At 41.3% G+C, this 19,239-nt stretch overlaps 2 protein-coding genes across 8 annotated transcripts in view; both read left to right on the top strand.

Moving 5' to 3' along the window:
* The window catches only part of ubap2l (ubiquitin associated protein 2-like), a 37,024-nt gene extending 27,473 nt beyond the window's left edge, over positions 1 to 9,551 (top strand). For 5 of the 7 annotated variants that reach the window (XM_050034156.1, XM_050034158.1, XM_050034155.1 and 2 more), the window contains 6 exons: positions 817 to 1,034; positions 1,410 to 1,515; positions 2,815 to 2,940; positions 5,998 to 6,065; positions 6,185 to 6,379; positions 8,262 to 9,551. In XM_050034156.1, coding sequence (XP_049890113.1) covers positions 817 to 1,034; positions 1,410 to 1,515; positions 2,815 to 2,940; positions 5,998 to 6,065; positions 6,185 to 6,379; positions 8,262 to 8,357 — 809 coding nt within the window. In that variant the 3' untranslated portion in view covers positions 8,358 to 9,551. The remainder of the gene's footprint in view (positions 1 to 816; positions 1,035 to 1,409; positions 1,516 to 2,814; positions 2,941 to 5,997; positions 6,066 to 6,184; positions 6,380 to 8,261) is intronic. The other 2 variants (XM_050034161.1, XM_050034160.1) reach the window with 1 other exon arrangement.
* Positions 9,552 to 11,840: 2,289 nt separating this feature from the next.
* Positions 11,841 to 15,285, top strand: hax1 (HCLS1 associated protein X-1). Its single transcript, XM_050035282.1, has 7 exons — positions 11,841 to 12,023; positions 12,385 to 12,653; positions 13,879 to 14,093; positions 14,199 to 14,262; positions 14,358 to 14,491; positions 14,596 to 14,716; positions 14,835 to 15,285. Exons 1-7 carry the CDS (start codon positions 11,959 to 11,961, stop codon positions 14,906 to 14,908), a joined length of 942 nt encoding a protein of 313 aa, XP_049891239.1. The 5' UTR covers positions 11,841 to 11,958; the 3' UTR covers positions 14,909 to 15,285.
* Positions 15,286 to 19,239: the final 3,954 nt, after the last annotated feature.

Below are 19,239 nucleotides of genomic sequence, written 5' to 3'. Positions count from 1 at the left end.
ATGCTGAGCAATGGGGCTGTTCACACTGGATGCGCTGCGACCCTGAGCTCCACAGCCAGCTGGTGATATGTAGCTGTACTTTCAGCGCCTGGCCTATTTTTTCTGAGAGCAGCAGGCGAATCTGGCAAGAAAACACACTGATACTCTATTACGAACAATACAAAGGCTGTATTAGATATGATAAAAAATGATCTGATTACAATAGATGATAAAATATGCATCTCATCCTTTTACATATTTGTCAGTTGTGTCTAAAAGGAAAACAAGAGAGACAGGCAGACACACACAGATGTGCACACAGATAAACACACAAGCAGACTCTACATGTGATTAGAAATGAGCAGAGGAGCAGAATTACTTGCTTACTGGCACAGAGAAATGTGCTTTTGGTGTGAACAGCCAAGCGACTGCTGACGGGCAGCTGCACGACAGTTGCATATTGGGGCTGCTCTCTGTCCAGTGTGAACATGGCGTACACTTGAAACTGTGCTGATTGTATAGATCCTCTATGCTGCCTGGTTGAAGATGTGTGTGAAGCATCCATGTTTTAGAATGTGTAGCTTCTCTGCAAAAACATCCATAGCCTATTTGAGGCATTGTCTGCTGTCATGGCTCATACTTTCATATAAGTCTGTAACTGGAACTTGGCTAGTGGAAGCATGCAACTGCAAGACGGTCTTTCTAGTTTTTTTTCTTTATGCCCTTTGTTTATTTTTGATGTGCTATTTTTTTATACTTCCCGTGTGACATTTGCACTTAAACACTTTCAGTAACTTCCCAATCTATCCTGTCGTCCTCACTTTCCCGTATTTGCAGGCGACTTATCAAAGTTTGGTCGAGGTGACGCATCATCCCCGGCTCCAGCCACCACATTAGCTCAGACACAACAGAACCAGACCCAGACGCATCACACCACACAGCAGCCGTTCCTCAACCCCGCGCTGCCGCCTGGCTACAGCTACACGAGCCTCCCATACTACACTGGCATGCCAGGCCTGCCCAATACCTTCCAATACGGACCTGCTGTGTTTCCGGTGAGAAAACTTAAGTCTCCACATGCTAGCTTACCTGTGGTTGCCATGACAGTCCTGCTCTTCGACAGTCCTGCTCCCTGAGTATTTTTATTATTTTTGTTTTACATATCTCATTAGGACCAGATGCATCTCAATACCATGGAGCGGGCTAGCAAATAAAATTTGATGTGTGCATAAATGGAAGCGATCATTTTGATATCCCTTTGACCTTCCTTTTGGTGGCACTATGTAAGATTGCATTTTGAGATTTAAATATATTTTCTGACCCAAAAGAGAAGAAAATGGATTTTCGTGACCCCACAAGACGAACTTTGGTTATCGTATTTGGTTACGCTTGCTGACTCGATGACATGACATGGTTTTATTTCTGTCCAGGTGGCTCCTACCTCGTCAAAGCAGCACGGTGTGAATGTCGGCGTGAATGCATCAGCCACACCCTTCCAGCAGGCTAGTGGCTATGGTTCCCATGGATACAGCACTGGTGAGGCACTAAACAATACTGAAGCGGCATGTTTGAAGGGGTCATGCAGGTCCTGCTCTATATACTTGCATACCAATAACTCTGTGCTGTTTCTCACAATGAGCCCATTGATTTCTCATCGGTGTGGAGTGCATATTTCATTTGAGCTCTGCAGCATCTACAAGCATAAACATGATGCTTGTGTAAAGACTTCTGTTATGCTTGTGTCAAGGCAGTTGTTTTTATAGTTGATAACACATTCTTGTCTGCTGATTCTCTACCTGAACTGTTGAGTTAATCACAATGCTTTCGGATCGAGCATGATTAATATCGAGGTTTAGTTGTGTCCGAATATTGGAAATGCGGCTGCATCTTGTACCCAGCTTTCATTGTCTGTACACACAAGGAATATGTCTATGATTAGCTGTTTATATAATGACAAGAGAATGTCACTTTTGTTAAATGGCCTCTCACGATGAACCATATTGGCCATTTAAACTGAATGGGAAAGGGAAGATGGGCTTGAACAGTGGCACCTGGCTATACCAGTTTAAATAACACAGGGGTTAGGTTATAGGTCTCCTGCTGTCTTCCATAGCTTGCTTTGCTCATTTCAGAAAGTGAAGTTTCACCTTCCACCACATCACATGCACACATTCATCATAAACACATCAACAAATGGAGCACCCATCACCCTTTCATATTTCTTCACATAACTGCCTTTTTTAGCCCATTTTCTTTCAGCAGTTTCATATTTTCGTAGCGGCCTTCTGGTATCTACTCGATCACTTTATAGTCTTTTTTTTAGTGATGCTTTATTTTATTTTCAAACTATCACTCAATATCCACCTTTTAGTCACAACACATGCGACACCTATTTGTTCTAAGCTGCACCATCTGCTGCTTTCTGCCATCACCCAACTCAAGCTCACTCTCCAACCCCCCTCCCACACACACACCCTGCCTGCCCCCTCACTTCCCCCACCTCCTCCCCTCAGACTTGGGTCAAATAGTATTTGCAAATGACATTAGCGTTGATTCTGACCTGCTCGTTGTATCGGATGGGCAGGTTTTGCCACACAGGACAATGCATTTGGTGTCAAAGTTCAGATAATTACAGTATTTGGATGCCAGTATAGTGTGTATCCTAGAGGACTTGACACTGTTCGCATTGTCACAGTATGGTAAAACCTGTCCATGTGGTACACAGTTCCAAACAAACGCTATAAATTATTTGCAAATGCTATTTGAGGCAGGTCTGCTTCCCCTGCCTGGTGTGTCTAACGCTGTGGGCTGCGGCTGTGTGTCTGACTGTTGCAGGCTATGAGGATGTGGGCCAGGCTTCAGGGAGTGGGGATTTCTGTAAGGGCGGATACGGCACTGCCGTGGCCGCTGCCGCTTCTGCACAAAACAAGCCAGCCAGCTCTGTCACCGGGCCTGGAGTCGGTGAGTGCCGCCACATGCCAAAATAAAGCAAAAAGAAAACAAGACAAAACCCTGTCCCTCCCGTCTTCCTCCTTGTGTCACCAACCATCCTTCTCCCCCTCTTTGCTCTCGTTCCTTTGCCTCATCGCTGATGAGCTGCGCCTGTGGGAAGACCGTCACACTACATCCGCTTTTAGACAGTCCAATGCAGCCTGCCTCTCTGACAAGCCTTGTCTGCCATTCTGTCTGTTTCCTGTTCTCTTCCAGAGCAACTCATCATCAATCCAATCTGGTCTTTTTATTCCAGAGATTCATGCTACATAATTATCAGCTTTAGAGTCAAAAATGTGGCAGGTAACAAGAGCTGTGGCTGCCATAAACTGATGAGTTGCTCTTGCTGATGCTGTCCCATTTCCCCTCTGTGTTGCTTGCTCTTCACTCATGTTGTCATTGCTGGTATGTCCATCTCCAGAGTATCGAGTTCACTGTCCAGTGGGTGAAGTAGGTTACATTCCAAGAGAGAAGGGCAAAAAAATGTCTATATAACTTGTAAAATAATGCTGTGCTGTACAAGAGTGTGTGTTAATGTACCATTTGAAGAGCCTTTCAAGTGGCGAGTGGCTGCAGCAGTATTCACACTGCACATTTATGATGCTCTGCTCACAGAATGGTGTCTGAATGAAGACAAAGGTGTCCTGTAAAGGGCACTCAAGGGTTTGAGCGTCAGTATTTCTGCCATAATCGCTGGTATCTGTTTTGTTGGATTTCTCTGACAGATCTCATTAGTATCATTACAAAGATTTTGTAATCTAAGCAAGACGATGAAAGAAATGGCCACATTTCGACCACAAAATACAGTGATGGCATGAGGGGGAATTATTTCTTTAGAAAGACGTCGCCTCTCAGACGTGAGCCCTTAATTATATCCAGCTGTAGTGTCCATTGTTTTTTAGGGAACAGAGCTGAGCTGTTTAGAAAATATATTTAATTGCTCTTTATCATTTTTAGGGACGTCCAAATCGAGTTTTTTTTGTTGTTGTTGTTTTTGCCATCGATCCAAGTCATTTAACATTGAGTATCTGCTGATACCATGTCCTAATCCGATGCTTCTATTTTCCAAGATAATAAAGCTGTATGGTGCAAGTTTGAAGTACTTAAAAGTTATTACAGTCAGTCCAATGTATAATCAACGCTTGACAATTGAATAGCTCTGCAAGGTATTGAGAAAAATCCCTGTAGTTGTCTGAATTACCCAAATGAACTGTATTCTGTATTCTAAGTGTTAATTTACATCATCTGTAAATCTTTTGCATAGATTGGACTACTCATGTAAATTTCTCTTATCGGCTTTTGCTCTTGGGGCTTTTGTTGCACTTGCAGTGGCATGGTGAGTTTTGCCATAGACGACAGCAAAACCCAAAAGACTCTCACACTGAGCTGAAATAAAATGAGTGCTCGTAACTTGGTAGATGACGTTAAAAAAAAAAAAAAAAAAGTTTTAAAAATTTATAACAGTCTCGTGCTGCATTTTGGGGTTGTTTATGGTGTTCGGTGTTTTGCAGTGGGCCGGGCTCAGCCCCTGCTCTTAACACACGTGAGCTCAGTGGAGTGGAGGAGAGAGGGACAGCGGAGAGTTAAAGAGTTGACTGCTGTACTTATTACATTGCTGTGCATCAAAGCTTCGCAAGTAAAATCATCAGCTGTCATAAAACAAAGGATCAGATCGGGCTTTTTTTTTTGCCTTGATTGGCCCCGACATCGATCTTTAAGATCAGATCAGGAAATCCCTAATTACAATATAGTTCACAATATTAGAGGGAATGATTATTTTTGCATCATTATTTTATTTTAAATATGTATTTATATATTAAAATGATCATGTTGTACCAAATAAAGATTTTTTATGAGGTCTGTAGAATATGATTTGTAGGCCGGGACATCTTTGCAGCAGCACCTCAATACTTAATATTGAAATGGTGTTTCAGCATATTTTGCCTTTTAAATATCCTCCTGCGATTTGGATATTGCACTAGCTCATATTGGAATTTCGATAAAATTCTAATTATTGTTCAGCACTGCTTCTGACCTAAAATCATTTTTGTTACACAGCACAGGACAAGTCTGAATTGAATGCTTTATAACATATTGACTACAACAGCACACAGGGATGAGCATCACTCCTACTGACAATGGACATCATTTAAAGCTCCACCACTTTTTAACTCCATCACTGATGCAGCCTGTAAATGAACTCAAACCACTCTTCTTTCTTTATTTCATTATGTTCCAACTCACTGCTGTTTTCTAGCAGTGCCACGACTTCAGATGCCAAATACTGCATTAGCATTGTGTCTCTTTCCGTAACAATTCTGCCATGTCTTAATAAAGATATAAACATGAATTATGAAACTGACTGTACAAAAAAGCATTTTAACTAACTTCAGGATGATTTAATCGTGTGACATCACAGACTTCAATGCATTAACATTTTGTTATGTAAATGCCACTATAACAGAGTCCTTAAAGTCTTTCCTGTCTCGTGCTCCACTTTGCACACCAGTTGACCTGTTCTGCATCTCCATGGTGATACAGGGGGTCAGTGTGTGCCAGAACAACCACAGCAGTAACTACCAGATACAGTCAGACTTTAAACACTGTGGCTGACTGGAACTGATACGCTGCTACACCATCTTTCTCACCTCTCTTCCCCTTCATCTCAACCCTCTTCATCTCCTCTGCTGTCCTCACCAAAGGGAAATTCTAATCAAATCATCTATGAACTTCAGCTGACATAGATGGTCATACTGGTAGATATTTCCCAGGAATTTCTTTTGTTTGTAAGCCATAAGATTTTTTTTTTAGATGCTTAAATTGGAGAAAAGGATTGCACAGAAATAGAGTGTCTAAAGAATTTCTATTCCCTGTTATTAGCACACCATATAGCAAGTATGCTGGTTAGAATCTGAAAACAACCATGTGGCTGGGCATGGTTTGTTTGGTGGCTGTCCCTCAAGTCTTCTTTACATGCACAATTTTCTGACTCGTTTTTTTTTTTTGCCCTGTCTTCTCTTTCTGCAGGAGTCTCTGTGACATCAAGTAACACGGGGGTACCAGATATTTCAGGGTCTGTTTACACAAAGACGCAGGTAATTACAGATCATTAATATTTCAAGCCCTTCCTTACAGGAAGGGACTTTTCCCCCTCCATGCCATTTGAATTAAGCAAAAATGTCACATCTGTTCTTTGTCTCATTTCCTCCTGCAGTCGTTCGAGAAGCAGGGTTTCCATGCTGGCACGCCAGCAGCTTCGTTCAGCCTGCCCTCGGCTCTGGGGAGCGGGGGACCCATCAACCCCCCGGCTGCCGCTGGCTACGCCCCGGCCCCCTTCATGCACATCCTGGCACCGCACCAACAACCCCACTCTCAGATTCTGCACCACCACCTGCAGCAGGATGGACAGGTAGCGTACATGGTTTTGTTGTTGGGTTTGTCTCCATCTGTTGGAGTTGGTCAGGTTTCACACCTGCAGTTCAGTTCAGGTGGTATGACCAAGACAAAAAAAGATACGAGACTGCAACTGAACAACATCTGTCAAGAAAAATGACCAACGAGTAAAAAAACGGGACAAAAAAAAGAGTCGTCGTGTACACCTATTATTACAAGGGGGGAACGTTTCAGTTTAAGCACTATGCTTCACTTTGTTTTTAATGAGGAAGTGCCAAAATAGACAGTAGGACACAACCTTAGTGCCAGTGTTGTCCACGTTCACACTTGACAAAAGTTCGCCCAAAGTTCAGTTCACACAGATTAAGATGAACTAGTTCACGTTTATAGTTCGCGACTTGAATTTTGAGCCATGTTCACAGTAGTAGTTCACCAGTAACGTTGATGGAAGCTGTGTTTCCTGAATTGCCAATTGCACAGCTGGTGTCAGGTTGAGGTCTGTTCCCCTGTCGAATAGTGTTTCCCTCCTGATAAAATGTGTAGCATTAGGTAAAGGAAAAGGTTTGGTTGGTTCAGATTTACATTGAGGGAAACGCATATCAACAGGGAAACAGTCTTTGACAAAACATGGGGTGTCAAAGCATTATGATGATATTCTCGAAGGTTTCAAATGTATTGCCCAGCAAGCCTTGCATTTCATTATTTATCATTTATTTAACAATAAAGACAAAACACTGACCAAACATTGAAGAATGATAAACATTAAAATACAGATTAACATTGTTGCATAGGAAGAATTAATACAAAAGATATAATGTACACTGAAGCTAATTTATAGCCTCTGTCCCTTGTTAGGCTTTTAGATTTTAAGTTATAAACTATAATGATGGATAAAACTGGTTCTGGATTAAAACTAGGGCTTTATGGGGCGTCGGTGGCTTAGTGGTAGAGCAGGCGCCCCATGTACAAGGCTGTTGCCGCAGCGGCCCAGGTTCGACTCCAGCCTGTGGCCCTTTGCTGCATGTCAATCCCTCTCTCCCCCTTTCACGCTTGTCTGTCCTATCAATTAAAGGCCAAAATGCCCCCAAAAAATATCTTTAAAAAAAAAAAAACCCTAGGGCTTTATTCAACTCAGAATTACGCCAGTGGAATCAGGTTTGGCTGTTCAATACTAATATTCAACTATTTGCGCCCTTTTTTTCCCCATATAGTTTGAGAATTTGAACGGGGTTCACCGGGACATTTAGTGTGACAGTGACACTCCAGTAATATAGTAAATAAGCTAACTGTGCTAACGACGGATTGGACATGTGCAACAAAATTTTTTTGCTAACATGAGATATCAAACAAACGCCAGAGACTGTATTAAGTTGCTGTGAGCTGTAAATTCAACACTTTAAAGCAGAAGGCAGAAGATAACGTGATGTAAGAGTCTTAGGATGTTGAATCTCTCCTCCTCTGTGCAGCTGCCTTTGTGGTCTGCAGCAGCCTTTACTGAAAAGCAGCATGAAAGTAGCAAAATCTAGGTACACTGACTGGCAAAAAAACAAAAAGTGGCTGCTCAATTTCAAGCAATTCCAGTCAACTGAGGGGTCTCAGACTGAAGACTCAAATCTCAAAGTTTCAGGGGAGCAGCCCTCATAAAAACAGATGCATTAAAAGGCTTTGAGCATGTATCTATGTGTGTGTGTGTCTTGTACATGAGTGTGTAGGCATCGACAAACAAGTGTAAGCACTTGTCGATCCATTCAAACTCATGCAATCCCAGTGGAAAGTGTCCTTGGCAGATGAATCATGAAGTGTATATGGGTTCGTCATGTCACTAAGCTACACTGTATGTGAGTAAACACATGGCATGAATAGACAGCTCACAGATACACTCTGTCCTCTCTGCACAGAGCGGCACCGGACAGCGCAGCCAGAACGCCTCCATTCAGCAGAAGTCTCAGATCAACAAGTCGGCATACAACAGCTACAACTGGGGGGCAAACTAACATCCACTGTCGGGCCCCCCCCCACACTGTTGACAGAAGCAAGAAGGGGGCTCATCACTCCTTCCGAAAACAGTCTCCACATATAAACTCCCTCTTCCTCCTGCAGAGATTCCCTCCCCAGTCTCTTGGCCCAGCACTCCTGCAGCTCTGACCGCGGTCAGAGGAGGTGCTGTGCCGAGAGAACGAGCACTGTATGGATGCATGGAAGGGTGGGAGGGACAGGAGGGGCTTAGAAGAGAGGGAGATGGGAGCTTAATGGTTATAGAAATAACACCATCAAGAGGTGAAATATTGAGTGTTGGGATTTGTTAATGTTTATCCTCCAGCCCCTCCCCTTTTTTCTTTGACTTGTATGTAACATAGAACTGTTTTCTAAAAGAATGAACGTTTCCTGTATGGTCTTTTTTTTTTTTCTTTTTTTTTTTTTTTTTTTTGTCTTCCCCTCCCTCTTTTTTTCTTGCAGATGGGGAGGAATGAAGTAATATCTGAAGGTGGGGGGACAGGCTGGTTTTGTATTTCTCACCCTCAACTCCCCACTCCTTAATTTTGATGGAAACTCTTCTTTCCCCCACACAAAGTACCCAAACACAATTTGCTTAATTGCCGTTAAATGTTTGTTTTTTTATGTAATTTTAAGTTTGAAGAAACAATTCTCTAAATTGGTAGAGTTGTGAAGTTTATTTTTTACCAAATATAGATATATTATATATAAAGACATATAAGCGAGCTCACTGGCTTGGACTGTGAGGAAAGTGTGTTTGTCATGTGACTGCGTGCATGTTTGTACACACGGGGGCCGTGGTTGTGTACTGTGCTTTGTTTTTTTGCCTAGCACAGAATTTTTTCATTATCCAACACTTGTACAGTAACTGTTCCCATGACTTATAAATATGTTGCATAAAGGCCCCACCTATTCTGCAAGAGATGTTCGATGATTTCCAAGGCCAATACACACCCAGTCTGCCTTCCAGTGTGTTTTATTTTGTTTGTTTCTGAGGCCCCCCCACCTCCTCCCTGCTCCACCACCTGTCCCCCATTGTAAGGAAATCTGCAGCATTGAATACTGATGGACAGAATTGTACTATGGGTTTTTTGTCAGTGATTTATTTTTTCTTTTTGTACTGTGCGTTTTAAAAACAATTTAAATGGATAAACTTGTCTTGTACATATATAAAAAAAAACACAAGTACTGTAGTTCCTGTTTGTTCGATGGCTTTCTCCCTTTCCTTCTCGAATCCTTGCAGACTTGTTAGCTTTTTGTTTCATATATTTTTTTTATTTTGTAAAAATATATAAATATTAAGTAAATAAACAAGAAAAAGACATTTTCATCATTTTGGATGTGAATGTCTTTTAAGAAACTATATTTGTTTCTCATGTGGCTTGTAAATGCAGCAGCATCTCGTCTTCCGACAGTTCAACAGTGACGCTCAGTGTTTGTGTCGCTGAAGGCTGGCCTTAACTCATCTGACAGTTAAAAACATCAAAGTCGCTGATACTTGATATCAGGGGAACAATGAATTGACTAACAGTGTAAGAAGCTTGTGCTTGGCACGACTGAAACCATCTGAGTCAGAGGCTGAAGGGTTGGTGTCTTTTAAGCCGGAGTTATCTAACAGACTCCAGGGGATCAGTAGTGCCAAATTAAACTCCAAACACAGCACATCTCCAGGCATTTGCTTTGTTTCATCTTTGTTGTTTACAAGATTTAAATGCACTTTTGCATCTAAACAACCTAATTTACAGTTTGTGATAGCTGCAGCTAAATATCTTTACATTCTAATAAGTCATGTCAACACACAACCATGCTGCTTTTCCTGACAGGATATTGACTGTGCTGTTTTCCTCCTGAGTTTCTGTAGCTTAGGCTTTAAATTATCAGATGTAAAGTGGAAAGAAGTGTTGGGAAGCTGAGCACATTTACTCAAGTAGGTATACTCTTACTTTTCTATTTTGTGCCATTTTTATTTATATTTTACCACATTTCTTTGCTTTTTAAACCCATTACATTTAATTAAGTTACTTGGTACTTTACAGATAGTGTAAAGCTAGGTGTAGATATTTGAACTTAATTTGGGGAAAAAAAAATAAAAAATCATTTTGTCAAAAAGCTAAGTAACAGACTGAAATTGAGCAATAAAAAAAAAAAGTTTTAAACGGCATTTTAAATCGTATAGTCGACAAATCTCCATATAGCTGGTTATAGTGAGGTATGGTAGATACAATTTCTTACAAAAAAAAAATTAAAAAAAAACTTTTAAACTGGATGATTTGGCAAATTTTGTGCATAAGAAATTAACCGTGCAGTTTCATGAGATATATAATAAAATTTAATGAATTAACATTGCTTTAAAAATAAATATTTTTAGATTTTTACCCGTATTTAGTTGGTATTTCTATTCACACCTACTGAAAGCTTTAGCCATGTGCGTCACTGCTTTTCTGGTGACAGATCAGTGTAACAGCTGACTGGATGTGGAGTAAACATCCGCTTTTATGGCCTAAAAAGGCTTCCATATAAATCATGAAATGCCTAATTAACCCATTGCGTCATTAATTTCACAACTATAACATAGTCAGCGTTTTTATAGTGCACAGTGCATACGCTGCTGATGGGAAAGTCAGCAATATATTGCTCACAGCTAACGGCTAAACTCCTGTTTCCCGGGTAACTGTGGCGTCATCATGCGCCTTGGAATTTTTCTCACTGATGAAACGTTACATCCGCATGGTGATAGAACGCCGTTGCTAGGAAACAGCGGTTCGCTTTAACTTTAAAAACACTTCCTAATTCCACAGGCAGTGGTGGTTGAAGCAATGAGCTCCTTTAGTTTATAAGTAGTATTACTATAATATAGTGCATGCAGCTGAATGGCAGCATTTTATTGTAGTAGGTCGACATGGAGCTGAGTTTAACTGCTTTAGTTAGTTAGTTAGTTAGTTAGTTAGTTAAATGTTAAGTAGAAGTACAAATCCATTGAAGATGTAGAGTAGGAGTAACAAAACGGAGGTACTCACAGAAAGTAGGTCAAGTAGGTTTTCACATACGAATAATTTACTTTGGTGTTTTGGTGCAAAGACAACAAACATACATATAGAATCGGTGAAAAACTTTATAAGTATACTGTAGCTGTTTAGAATGAATGAGCTAGGCAGGAATGTGCAAAATATATTTTAGTGGATGTCCAAGAATCAAGAATAAAAACAATGCAATGTACAGAGACAGGAGTGCAAAAATATTGGCAGATTAAGTATTTCAACTTGTGCAAATCTGCGTTTTACTTTCCATTATTGACAACAGGTAACCATTTTCTTTGCTTTATACCTCTTAACCTCTTCTATTACAAACATTAGCATCTAAAACACAAGCGGTTCAAACGTAAAATCCTAGCTGATGCCCATAGAGCGTGCTGTTATTTATGCTGCGCCTTTTTCTGATATGTACGGTAACGTATCTTTACGACTGGTTGCGTCATACCGAAGTGTCTGGAACACTTTACGACACTGTTGATGTCCGAGGCTTTCGTTTTCTCCAGCGGATGTGTGCAGTTAGCATCTGTTTTAAAGTTATGATTTAGTTTTCTACAGAAGTTGTTGTTAAATGAGTGTTTTTGATTTGTTTCGCGGGTTCTTCGGGGTACCTGGAGGCCATTATCGTGGCCGAAGGTAAGTTTATGGAGTCAAAGTCAGGTACACAGCTGCCTCTCTGAGCTGAGCTAAGCTAACAGAAGTTGGCTAACTTGGTACCTGCACTGCATGCTGTTGGGTTAGTTAGGTAATGAAACAGCTTTAAGTAGGGAGATTAGAGTTTCTGTGCCAGGATGACCACAGGGGTCCCTCACCATCTGCCACCAGGGTTGCTTTTTTATTTAGCGTGACTTTAAAGAGTGACCTCGAGATTAATATGATTGAGTGCTTTAACTAAACTCTTTTGACGTAACAGTTGGTCAGTTGACGTAACGGTACCAAACCTAAAGCAAAATTTAATAACCAATGTACATTAATTTTCCTTATTGTAATGTAACAGGGACCCCTTCTTCGATGCCATGACACATGATGATGACGATGACGACGATGATGATGATGATGATGGTGATGAAGATGGATTTTACTATGATGGGTTCCGGGGGGATCAGCAGGACCCCTTTGACAGTGCTTTGAGGTTTGGCTTCAGCTTTGTCCCCGACGGGATGAGGATCCAGGAGCCTCCAGTGTTTGGCCAGGTGCTCAGGGAGATGGAGGAGATATTCTCCCAGCTGGGCCGCTGGGATGGACAGCCAGGTTCTGGACACCTGGGTATGAAAACTGAGCCTTGGTACAGGATTTTACAGCTTATCTCAGTCTATTTAAAACAACAAACAAAGGGACCCTTGACCTAACTCTGCCACCACTTGTAGCCTATACACTAAAGGTGTCACTAAGTGTCTATAAGAGAAGATTGCACTATTCAATTGTGGAAAAGTGCCTTTAGCCAGTCAAACCAGAAGCTGTATGCACAAACACACTGAGAACACTCTCACAGAGCTCCTACTATTTTTTTTTAGTAAGGAATCATAGCTTAGGAGTGAGATAGTAAAGTTCTCAAAGCTACTCTAAGAAAGGAAGGGACAGAAACTTTTATCCCAGTGAGGAGGTGTGGTTGACCCTGTTGCTAGGCATGACACATTCTCTTAGCAGATGTGATTGGCTGTCAGAGACACACCCATTTGTGAGCCTTCAAAGTGTGGACACCCAGTGGAAATGAAATGAACTGCTGACTGTGAAAGTGTTGTCATTGTTGATGTGGTCAATCTGCTGATGGAAGGTTTAGACAGACCCAAATCATCACTGCTGAACTGTTGGGTTTTTCCAGTTTTCCAAATATCTTAGTATTGATAGCATGTTATTTCTGGCATTGAAGCGTTAGGTGGGAAATGTGTGCATATCCCTACTGAGATCAGTCACACATATTATCCCTGCATAATCTAAACTGTAGCATTTCATTTACTCACTAGATCTAGTCTTAACTTTTTAGGGGAGAATTCTGGGAAAAGGTCAACTCTAAGAATGGTCTTAAAATTTCATCACTAGGAGCAACTCTTTGTATTGGAAGCTTTGTGAATACGGCTCCTGGTCTGTCAGAGGTTCAGCAGAGTGGAATACAATTCCAACTCACATCAGACATGTTAACATCTTTCAGGAACAAATTAAACAGTGGATGATTAACACATATACATGTCAGCACTAAACTATTTTGCTTATACCATCCCATTGTCCTGCTCGTTTGTAGTGTTGTTCAGTATTTGTATATGTCACTACTGCTACTACTACTTTAAACAACTGTGTGTCCTTTTCTAATCTTTAAAGTGCATGCCCTGTACTTGTTTTGATGTATTTTAGGCAGAATTTTTATAGTCTCTTGGCTTATTATGGCTTTTTTTTACCCTATGTATTTATTCATTTACACTGTTCCATCTCTCAAACAAACTAAACATTTGCAATTCTCAGTTGTAGATTGAGTCATGTCTCCCTCATGTTCTAGATGTTCCCAGTATCATGCCGCCACCACCCCAGGACAGAGCAGAGAGGGGCGGAGCGGGATCCAGTAGGAACCCCCTCAGAGACTTCATGCTCAAATCTCCTGACAACAACCCACAAGGACCCCAAGCGGGGCCGTCTAGAGAGCCTAGCCACCCGTCTCATGAGTCGCCAGAATTTCCTAGCTCACCATTCCACGGCTGGACACCTTTTTCAAAGGTGAAAATGATAGTTGCTCCCACTTTTCCAGCAATACTTTGTTTCTGTGGCAGCATTAAGTGTTACTGGTCACTGATATGTATCAACTTTCCTGTGTCTTCACAGTTTAATGATATTTGGAGAAGAGAACCACAGAGAGTGCCAGAGGAGGAGCGCAAAGAAGACAGAGGTAGGCGATATTTTTAATGCTTCAGTAAAAGAAAAGAAGAATATGACTTTGCTCTGCTCTCCAACTGATTTCCCGTCCCCATCCTTCCCATCCAGATCTGGACTCTGCAGTGTCATCTCGGGGCTTGGATGAGATTCTGACGCCACCTGCTGGTCAGGCACCAAACCAGCCCAGGACTCGCTCATTCTTCCAGTCAGTCATTGTCACCAAGGTGGTGAAGCCTGATGGGGTGAGAGAAACAGTTTATCTTGATTTTATTAATAATCATATGTTAATATACTTTCACCCTCTTGTAACCACTTGGTTGTATTTTATTGTTTTGATGTCTGTCAGACTGTAGAGGAGAGGCGAACAGTTCGAGACGGCCAAGGCAACGAAGAGACCACAGTGACCCGCTCAGGAGGTCCTGGTAGCCTGGAGGGACCAGACCATCAAACTGGACCTGTCATACCAGGTCAGTGTGTACATACAGGGTGTTCATAATTATTAATTGTGCATGTTTTTGTTTTTAGAGTTTTCTGTCTATTGTAGTAGCTTGATCTAGTTCTAATGGATTCTTGTTTTTATTTCAGATCGTCAGAACCCATTTTCAGACATGCGGGATGATGACTCATTGTTCTCCAAGTTCTTTGGAGGGTTTAAATAACATGTAAAGTGGAGCATATTCATCGGACGGGGCGACCCCAGCTTTTGTTCCTTGAACATATTTCAGTCTATGAGTGTTTCTGTAGAGCTGTGAGTTTGCATATGTATAGGATACATCTGTATATGGACAGAACACCTGCATGACCTTCGGTTGCCAAAATGAATGTGTTGGATCAGGTTCTCCGGTCTGTTTAAGGTCACATAGAGTTTCAACTCATATAGACTAGAAGCTGCCAATCCCGTAGACTAGTGAACGAATCAAGAGACTTCAGGAAGTAATCACTTCACAAATACATATTTTATTTTTGAATTGTTCTGTAAGATAACCTTGTATGGATGTGAGTGTGTGATATGTCAAATAAAGAGTCTTAATATATTTACACAATTGTTGTTTGCCTGTTGGAGTAGTCAGTTTAGGGTACTCACTTTAAAGGTGCAGGTTACGACATTCAGAGTATTATTATAGCTGCAAACAACTATTTGGAATTTAAAGATTTAGTGGAGTAATGGCGCCTTGAACAGAGAATAAAGTCACTCTCCCTCTGCTCATGCAAAGGTTACCGCTGATCATGGCATCCTGACCCCTCGGTGGTGGAGCTGCACAATCGGGCAAGCGTAGCACCCACAGCCCAGTTTGCTAGTTTGCATTTCTTAGGATAGCAAAGGCATGACCCACCTTCCTCTGCTTCACTCTGCCTCTGAATGGCTAACCCTAATCTCACTCCTCTTGCTTGAACCTAACCAATCCAACCAACAAAGGAAACAACCACTGGCCCTATCGGAGGGAGAGTAGGGCGGATCATGCCTTCACTATCCTAGAAAAAGCAAATTCGCAACCCCCTCTCTGGTATGGCTTTGAGATCTGTTCTGTCAGCACTGTTGTGGTAGTTAGCACTGTTGCTGCTAGCCACTGGCTATCCACCCCCATATTGAAAGCCATGGGCAGACAATCCTGGTCCAGATACTAAACCATAGATATGTTCTGAATGTCGTATGTAGCTCCTATAAAATGACACTATAACTTTTGAAACAAAGAAACGTCTCAGTCTTAAATGAAAATGTTGAATTTATTCGCAATAAAAACACATTTTAGTTCAATATGATACATTTAGAAGATTTCTTTTGTTTCTTAAGTACTGAGTCTGACTCGGGGATACTGTTTGTGTGCTCTGCAGCCATGTTAAACCATGTAATGTAGATTCTGCTTTTGCTTGTCAATTTTACAGTTTTTACTTAAGTAATGACTCAAACAGTCCCAAAGGGCAACTTCCCTTAGTTTGATTTATATTCATAGTATTTTTGGCTGATTTAACTGCAGTATCTGGTTGGGATGTTGGAGCCAGCCATGGAACTACACCCCCATTAGTATCAACAGGTCTGCAGTGGAGAAGATGGATAGCTTCAAATACCTTGCTGTCCACATCACTGAGAGCCTGACCTGGGCGTTGCATACTGACACAGTGGTGAGAAAAACAAGGCAGAGACTGTTTAGCCTCAGGCGCCTGAGGAAATCAGAGTATCCCCTCAAATACTGAGGAATTTCTACTCCTGCACCATCGAGAGCATCCGGAAACAGCACCAAACAAGACCGCAAGGCTCCGCAAGGAGTGGTTTGTTCAGCTGAACACACCATAGCCGCTGCTCTACCCTGACTAAAGGATGTTTATTCCAGATGTTGCAGGTCAGGAGAATCATAACCCTGCTGAGGTCAGGAAGAAGCTCAGGAGGAGTTTCTATCTTCAGGACACAAAGATACTGAATGATTACCCACCCTAATCCTAACACTGACAATTATTTATTACTGCCACTACTGTATATTGATGGAAGTGACAATTACTACATTTTAACAAACAAATAAACTGATAGATTGTAAATCCAACCTTTCTTAACCTGATTTTTCAAAGTGTACTACTATAAAGTTGTTGCACTGGAGGGACTTTCCAACATCACATGTCAGTGAGCTGAAGTGAAACAAAACAGCACCTTAAATCATCAAAACACTGACCATAATGCAGCATGTTCTGTTCTCATCATGTCTTTGCGTGCAGCTCTGTCTTTGCCAAGCCTACACCAGTCTTGATCTCTCCAAATTGAAATCAAGCCTTATCAGGTCCTTATCAGTTTAGCTCTTTTATAACAGTGTGTTCCAGATGACTGCAATCCACCTCATCTCCCCATCTTATTCAGCTTATTCCACTTTAACCCTTCTTCTTCTCCTCCTCTGCCTTCTTTCTCCTCTCAATCCCTCTCAAAATTGTCCATTATACATTTTTTTTTACAGACCCTTGTGTAATGAATGTGTCAGTGTGACCTCCATCACGTTAGTGCTTCAGATACAGAAAGACTAATTATTTGTGTTCAAATAAATTTAAAAAAAAACTGTGGTGCTCTTTCATGTGTGAAATATCAAAAGGTCTCTTTGCTCTACTTGTGTTTTGGGAGAGGAATGTGGGACCTTGGAGTTTTCCTTTGAAAATGCTGCATGTTATTAATGATCTGAGGCCTTTCGTGTCTTTGTCCAGTGGTATCTTTTTGATCTGTGCTCTGTGCCTATATACCGTTATGGGTAACTGAGTCCCGACAGTGGATAAGCATGCTAACATTTCTTGCTCATCTAAACAATGCTGCAGAAATCAGCTCCCAAAAGCCCCCACATAAAGATCATTTGAGCAACGTGCCTGTTTTTTTTTCCCACTTTATGTGACATGAATCTCTGCTGTCCATCTATCTACATGTTACATTACAGTTACTTATATTTCTCTGTCTCTTGGGGCACTTCTGTTGATTCATTAACATCAGAAGCTTCAAAACATTTGCAATTTTTCAAGTAAAGTGTGTCCAGCTCTGTGATTGATCAAGAAAAAAAGGTTGTGAGGGATCAGAGACTCTGATTTTGTTTAGTTTCCCCATATTCACATTCTTCTTCTTCTTCTTCTGTTCTTTTCCTTGGAAGATTATCCTCGCAGGAAACTGGTGGACTTTAAAACCTCTTTTACAGATGCTATCAGACCATAAAAATGTGAGATGTGATTATATTATACTGCATGCTGCTTCTCTTGTATTCCACTATCTAATGTTTTAAGAGATTGTAATTTCATACCATAGTTAGTGTCATAATCTCTCCACATACATGCTATCCCCTAAACTCCTTTGTGAAAGTGAATTTTCCTCCTTCACCTAGCTAAAAAGCAAATACAGGTCAAGACTGTGGCCTGAGGCTGCTATGGCTTTCTGCGTGACAACCTCCATCCACCCAGTTTAATATGCAACTCAGTTTTATACACCATATATAGTAGGGGGTCCCTGCTCTGTCTCCCTTTCAGCTAAGGGGTCCTCAGACTAAAAACATTGACGACATCTGCACTGATGTTTGTCATTTGCAGTGATTTACCAGTTGATATGTATGATAAGATGAATAACTTAAAATCTACAGTGTGCACTCTGTCACTTATCTCTCTCATGAGGAGTAAATATTCTTAGTAGGATTAGGATTTTAGAGGGGTGAGGGCTGAGGTGCTGAAGATGAATACTCTCCCTAGACTGTCATTCATCATGTTAAACACACCCGTACTGTTTTCCTCAGGCTGGTTCAAGGAGTTCAAATTTTTGTCTGCAACCTTTTTATGAAACCTAAAAAAAATGCCCAAAGACACTTAAGTGTCAAACCATAAGGGAGGTCTGGCTGTGCAAGACGTTTACTATTATTATTTATCTTATAACACCAGATGTGCTGTCACATAGCGATATCCATCCATCCATCCATCCATTTTCGTAACCGCTTATCCTTTTGAGGGTCGTGAGTGTGCTGGAGCCTATCCCAGCTGACATTGGGCGAGAGGCAGGGTACACCCTGGACAGGTTGCCAGACTATCACAGGGCTGACACATAGAGACAGACAACCATTCACACTCACATTCACAGCTACAGATAATTTAGAGTCACCAATTAACCAGCATGTCTTTGGACTGTGGGAAGAAGCTGGAGTACCCGCAGAAAATCCATGCTGACACAGGGGGAACATGCAAACTCTGCACAGAAGGGCTCCCTCCTGGGATCAAACCAGGAACCCTCTTGCTGAGTGGCGACAGTGCTAACCACCACACCACCGTGCCGCGTACATAGGGATATGATAACCTGAATTTAATAGAGAATAACTGGAGGGACGAATTATTGCTAATCTTAATGACAAAGAAGCTTTGGCTTGTTTGTGGTTTTATCCAAATCCTCCTGCAAAACCTGACAATCCAATTATTAATTTATTTTGTAGAATTGCTGAATTACTCCATAAAATGATCAAAATTATGGGAGCCTCTCTCCCATCTTGTCTTCTTT

The sequence above is a fragment of the Epinephelus moara genome, chromosome 22 (genome assembly GCF_006386435.1).
Source record: "Epinephelus moara isolate mb chromosome 22, YSFRI_EMoa_1.0, whole genome shotgun sequence".
NCBI classification, from domain to species: domain Eukaryota; kingdom Metazoa; phylum Chordata; class Actinopteri; order Perciformes; family Serranidae; genus Epinephelus; species Epinephelus moara.
The sequence above is the reverse complement of the archived record's forward strand: the minus strand, read 5'-3'. Positions and strand labels throughout refer to the sequence as shown.

What these genes read in the sequence shown, in the direction of transcription:
- hax1 (XM_050035282.1), top strand. Translation starts at nt 11,959, where the DNA reads ATGAGTGTTTTTGATTTGTTTCGCGGGTTCTTCGGGGTACCTGGAGGC. An exon ending in GCTGGACACCTTTTTCAAAG is followed by an intron (nt 14,094 to 14,198) that starts GTGAAAATGATA and finishes GTGTCTTCACAG; the next exon opens with TTTAATGATATTTGGAGAAG. An exon ending in AACTGGACCTGTCATACCAG is followed by an intron (nt 14,717 to 14,834) that starts GTCAGTGTGTAC and finishes TTTTTATTTCAG; the next exon opens with ATCGTCAGAACCCATTTTCA.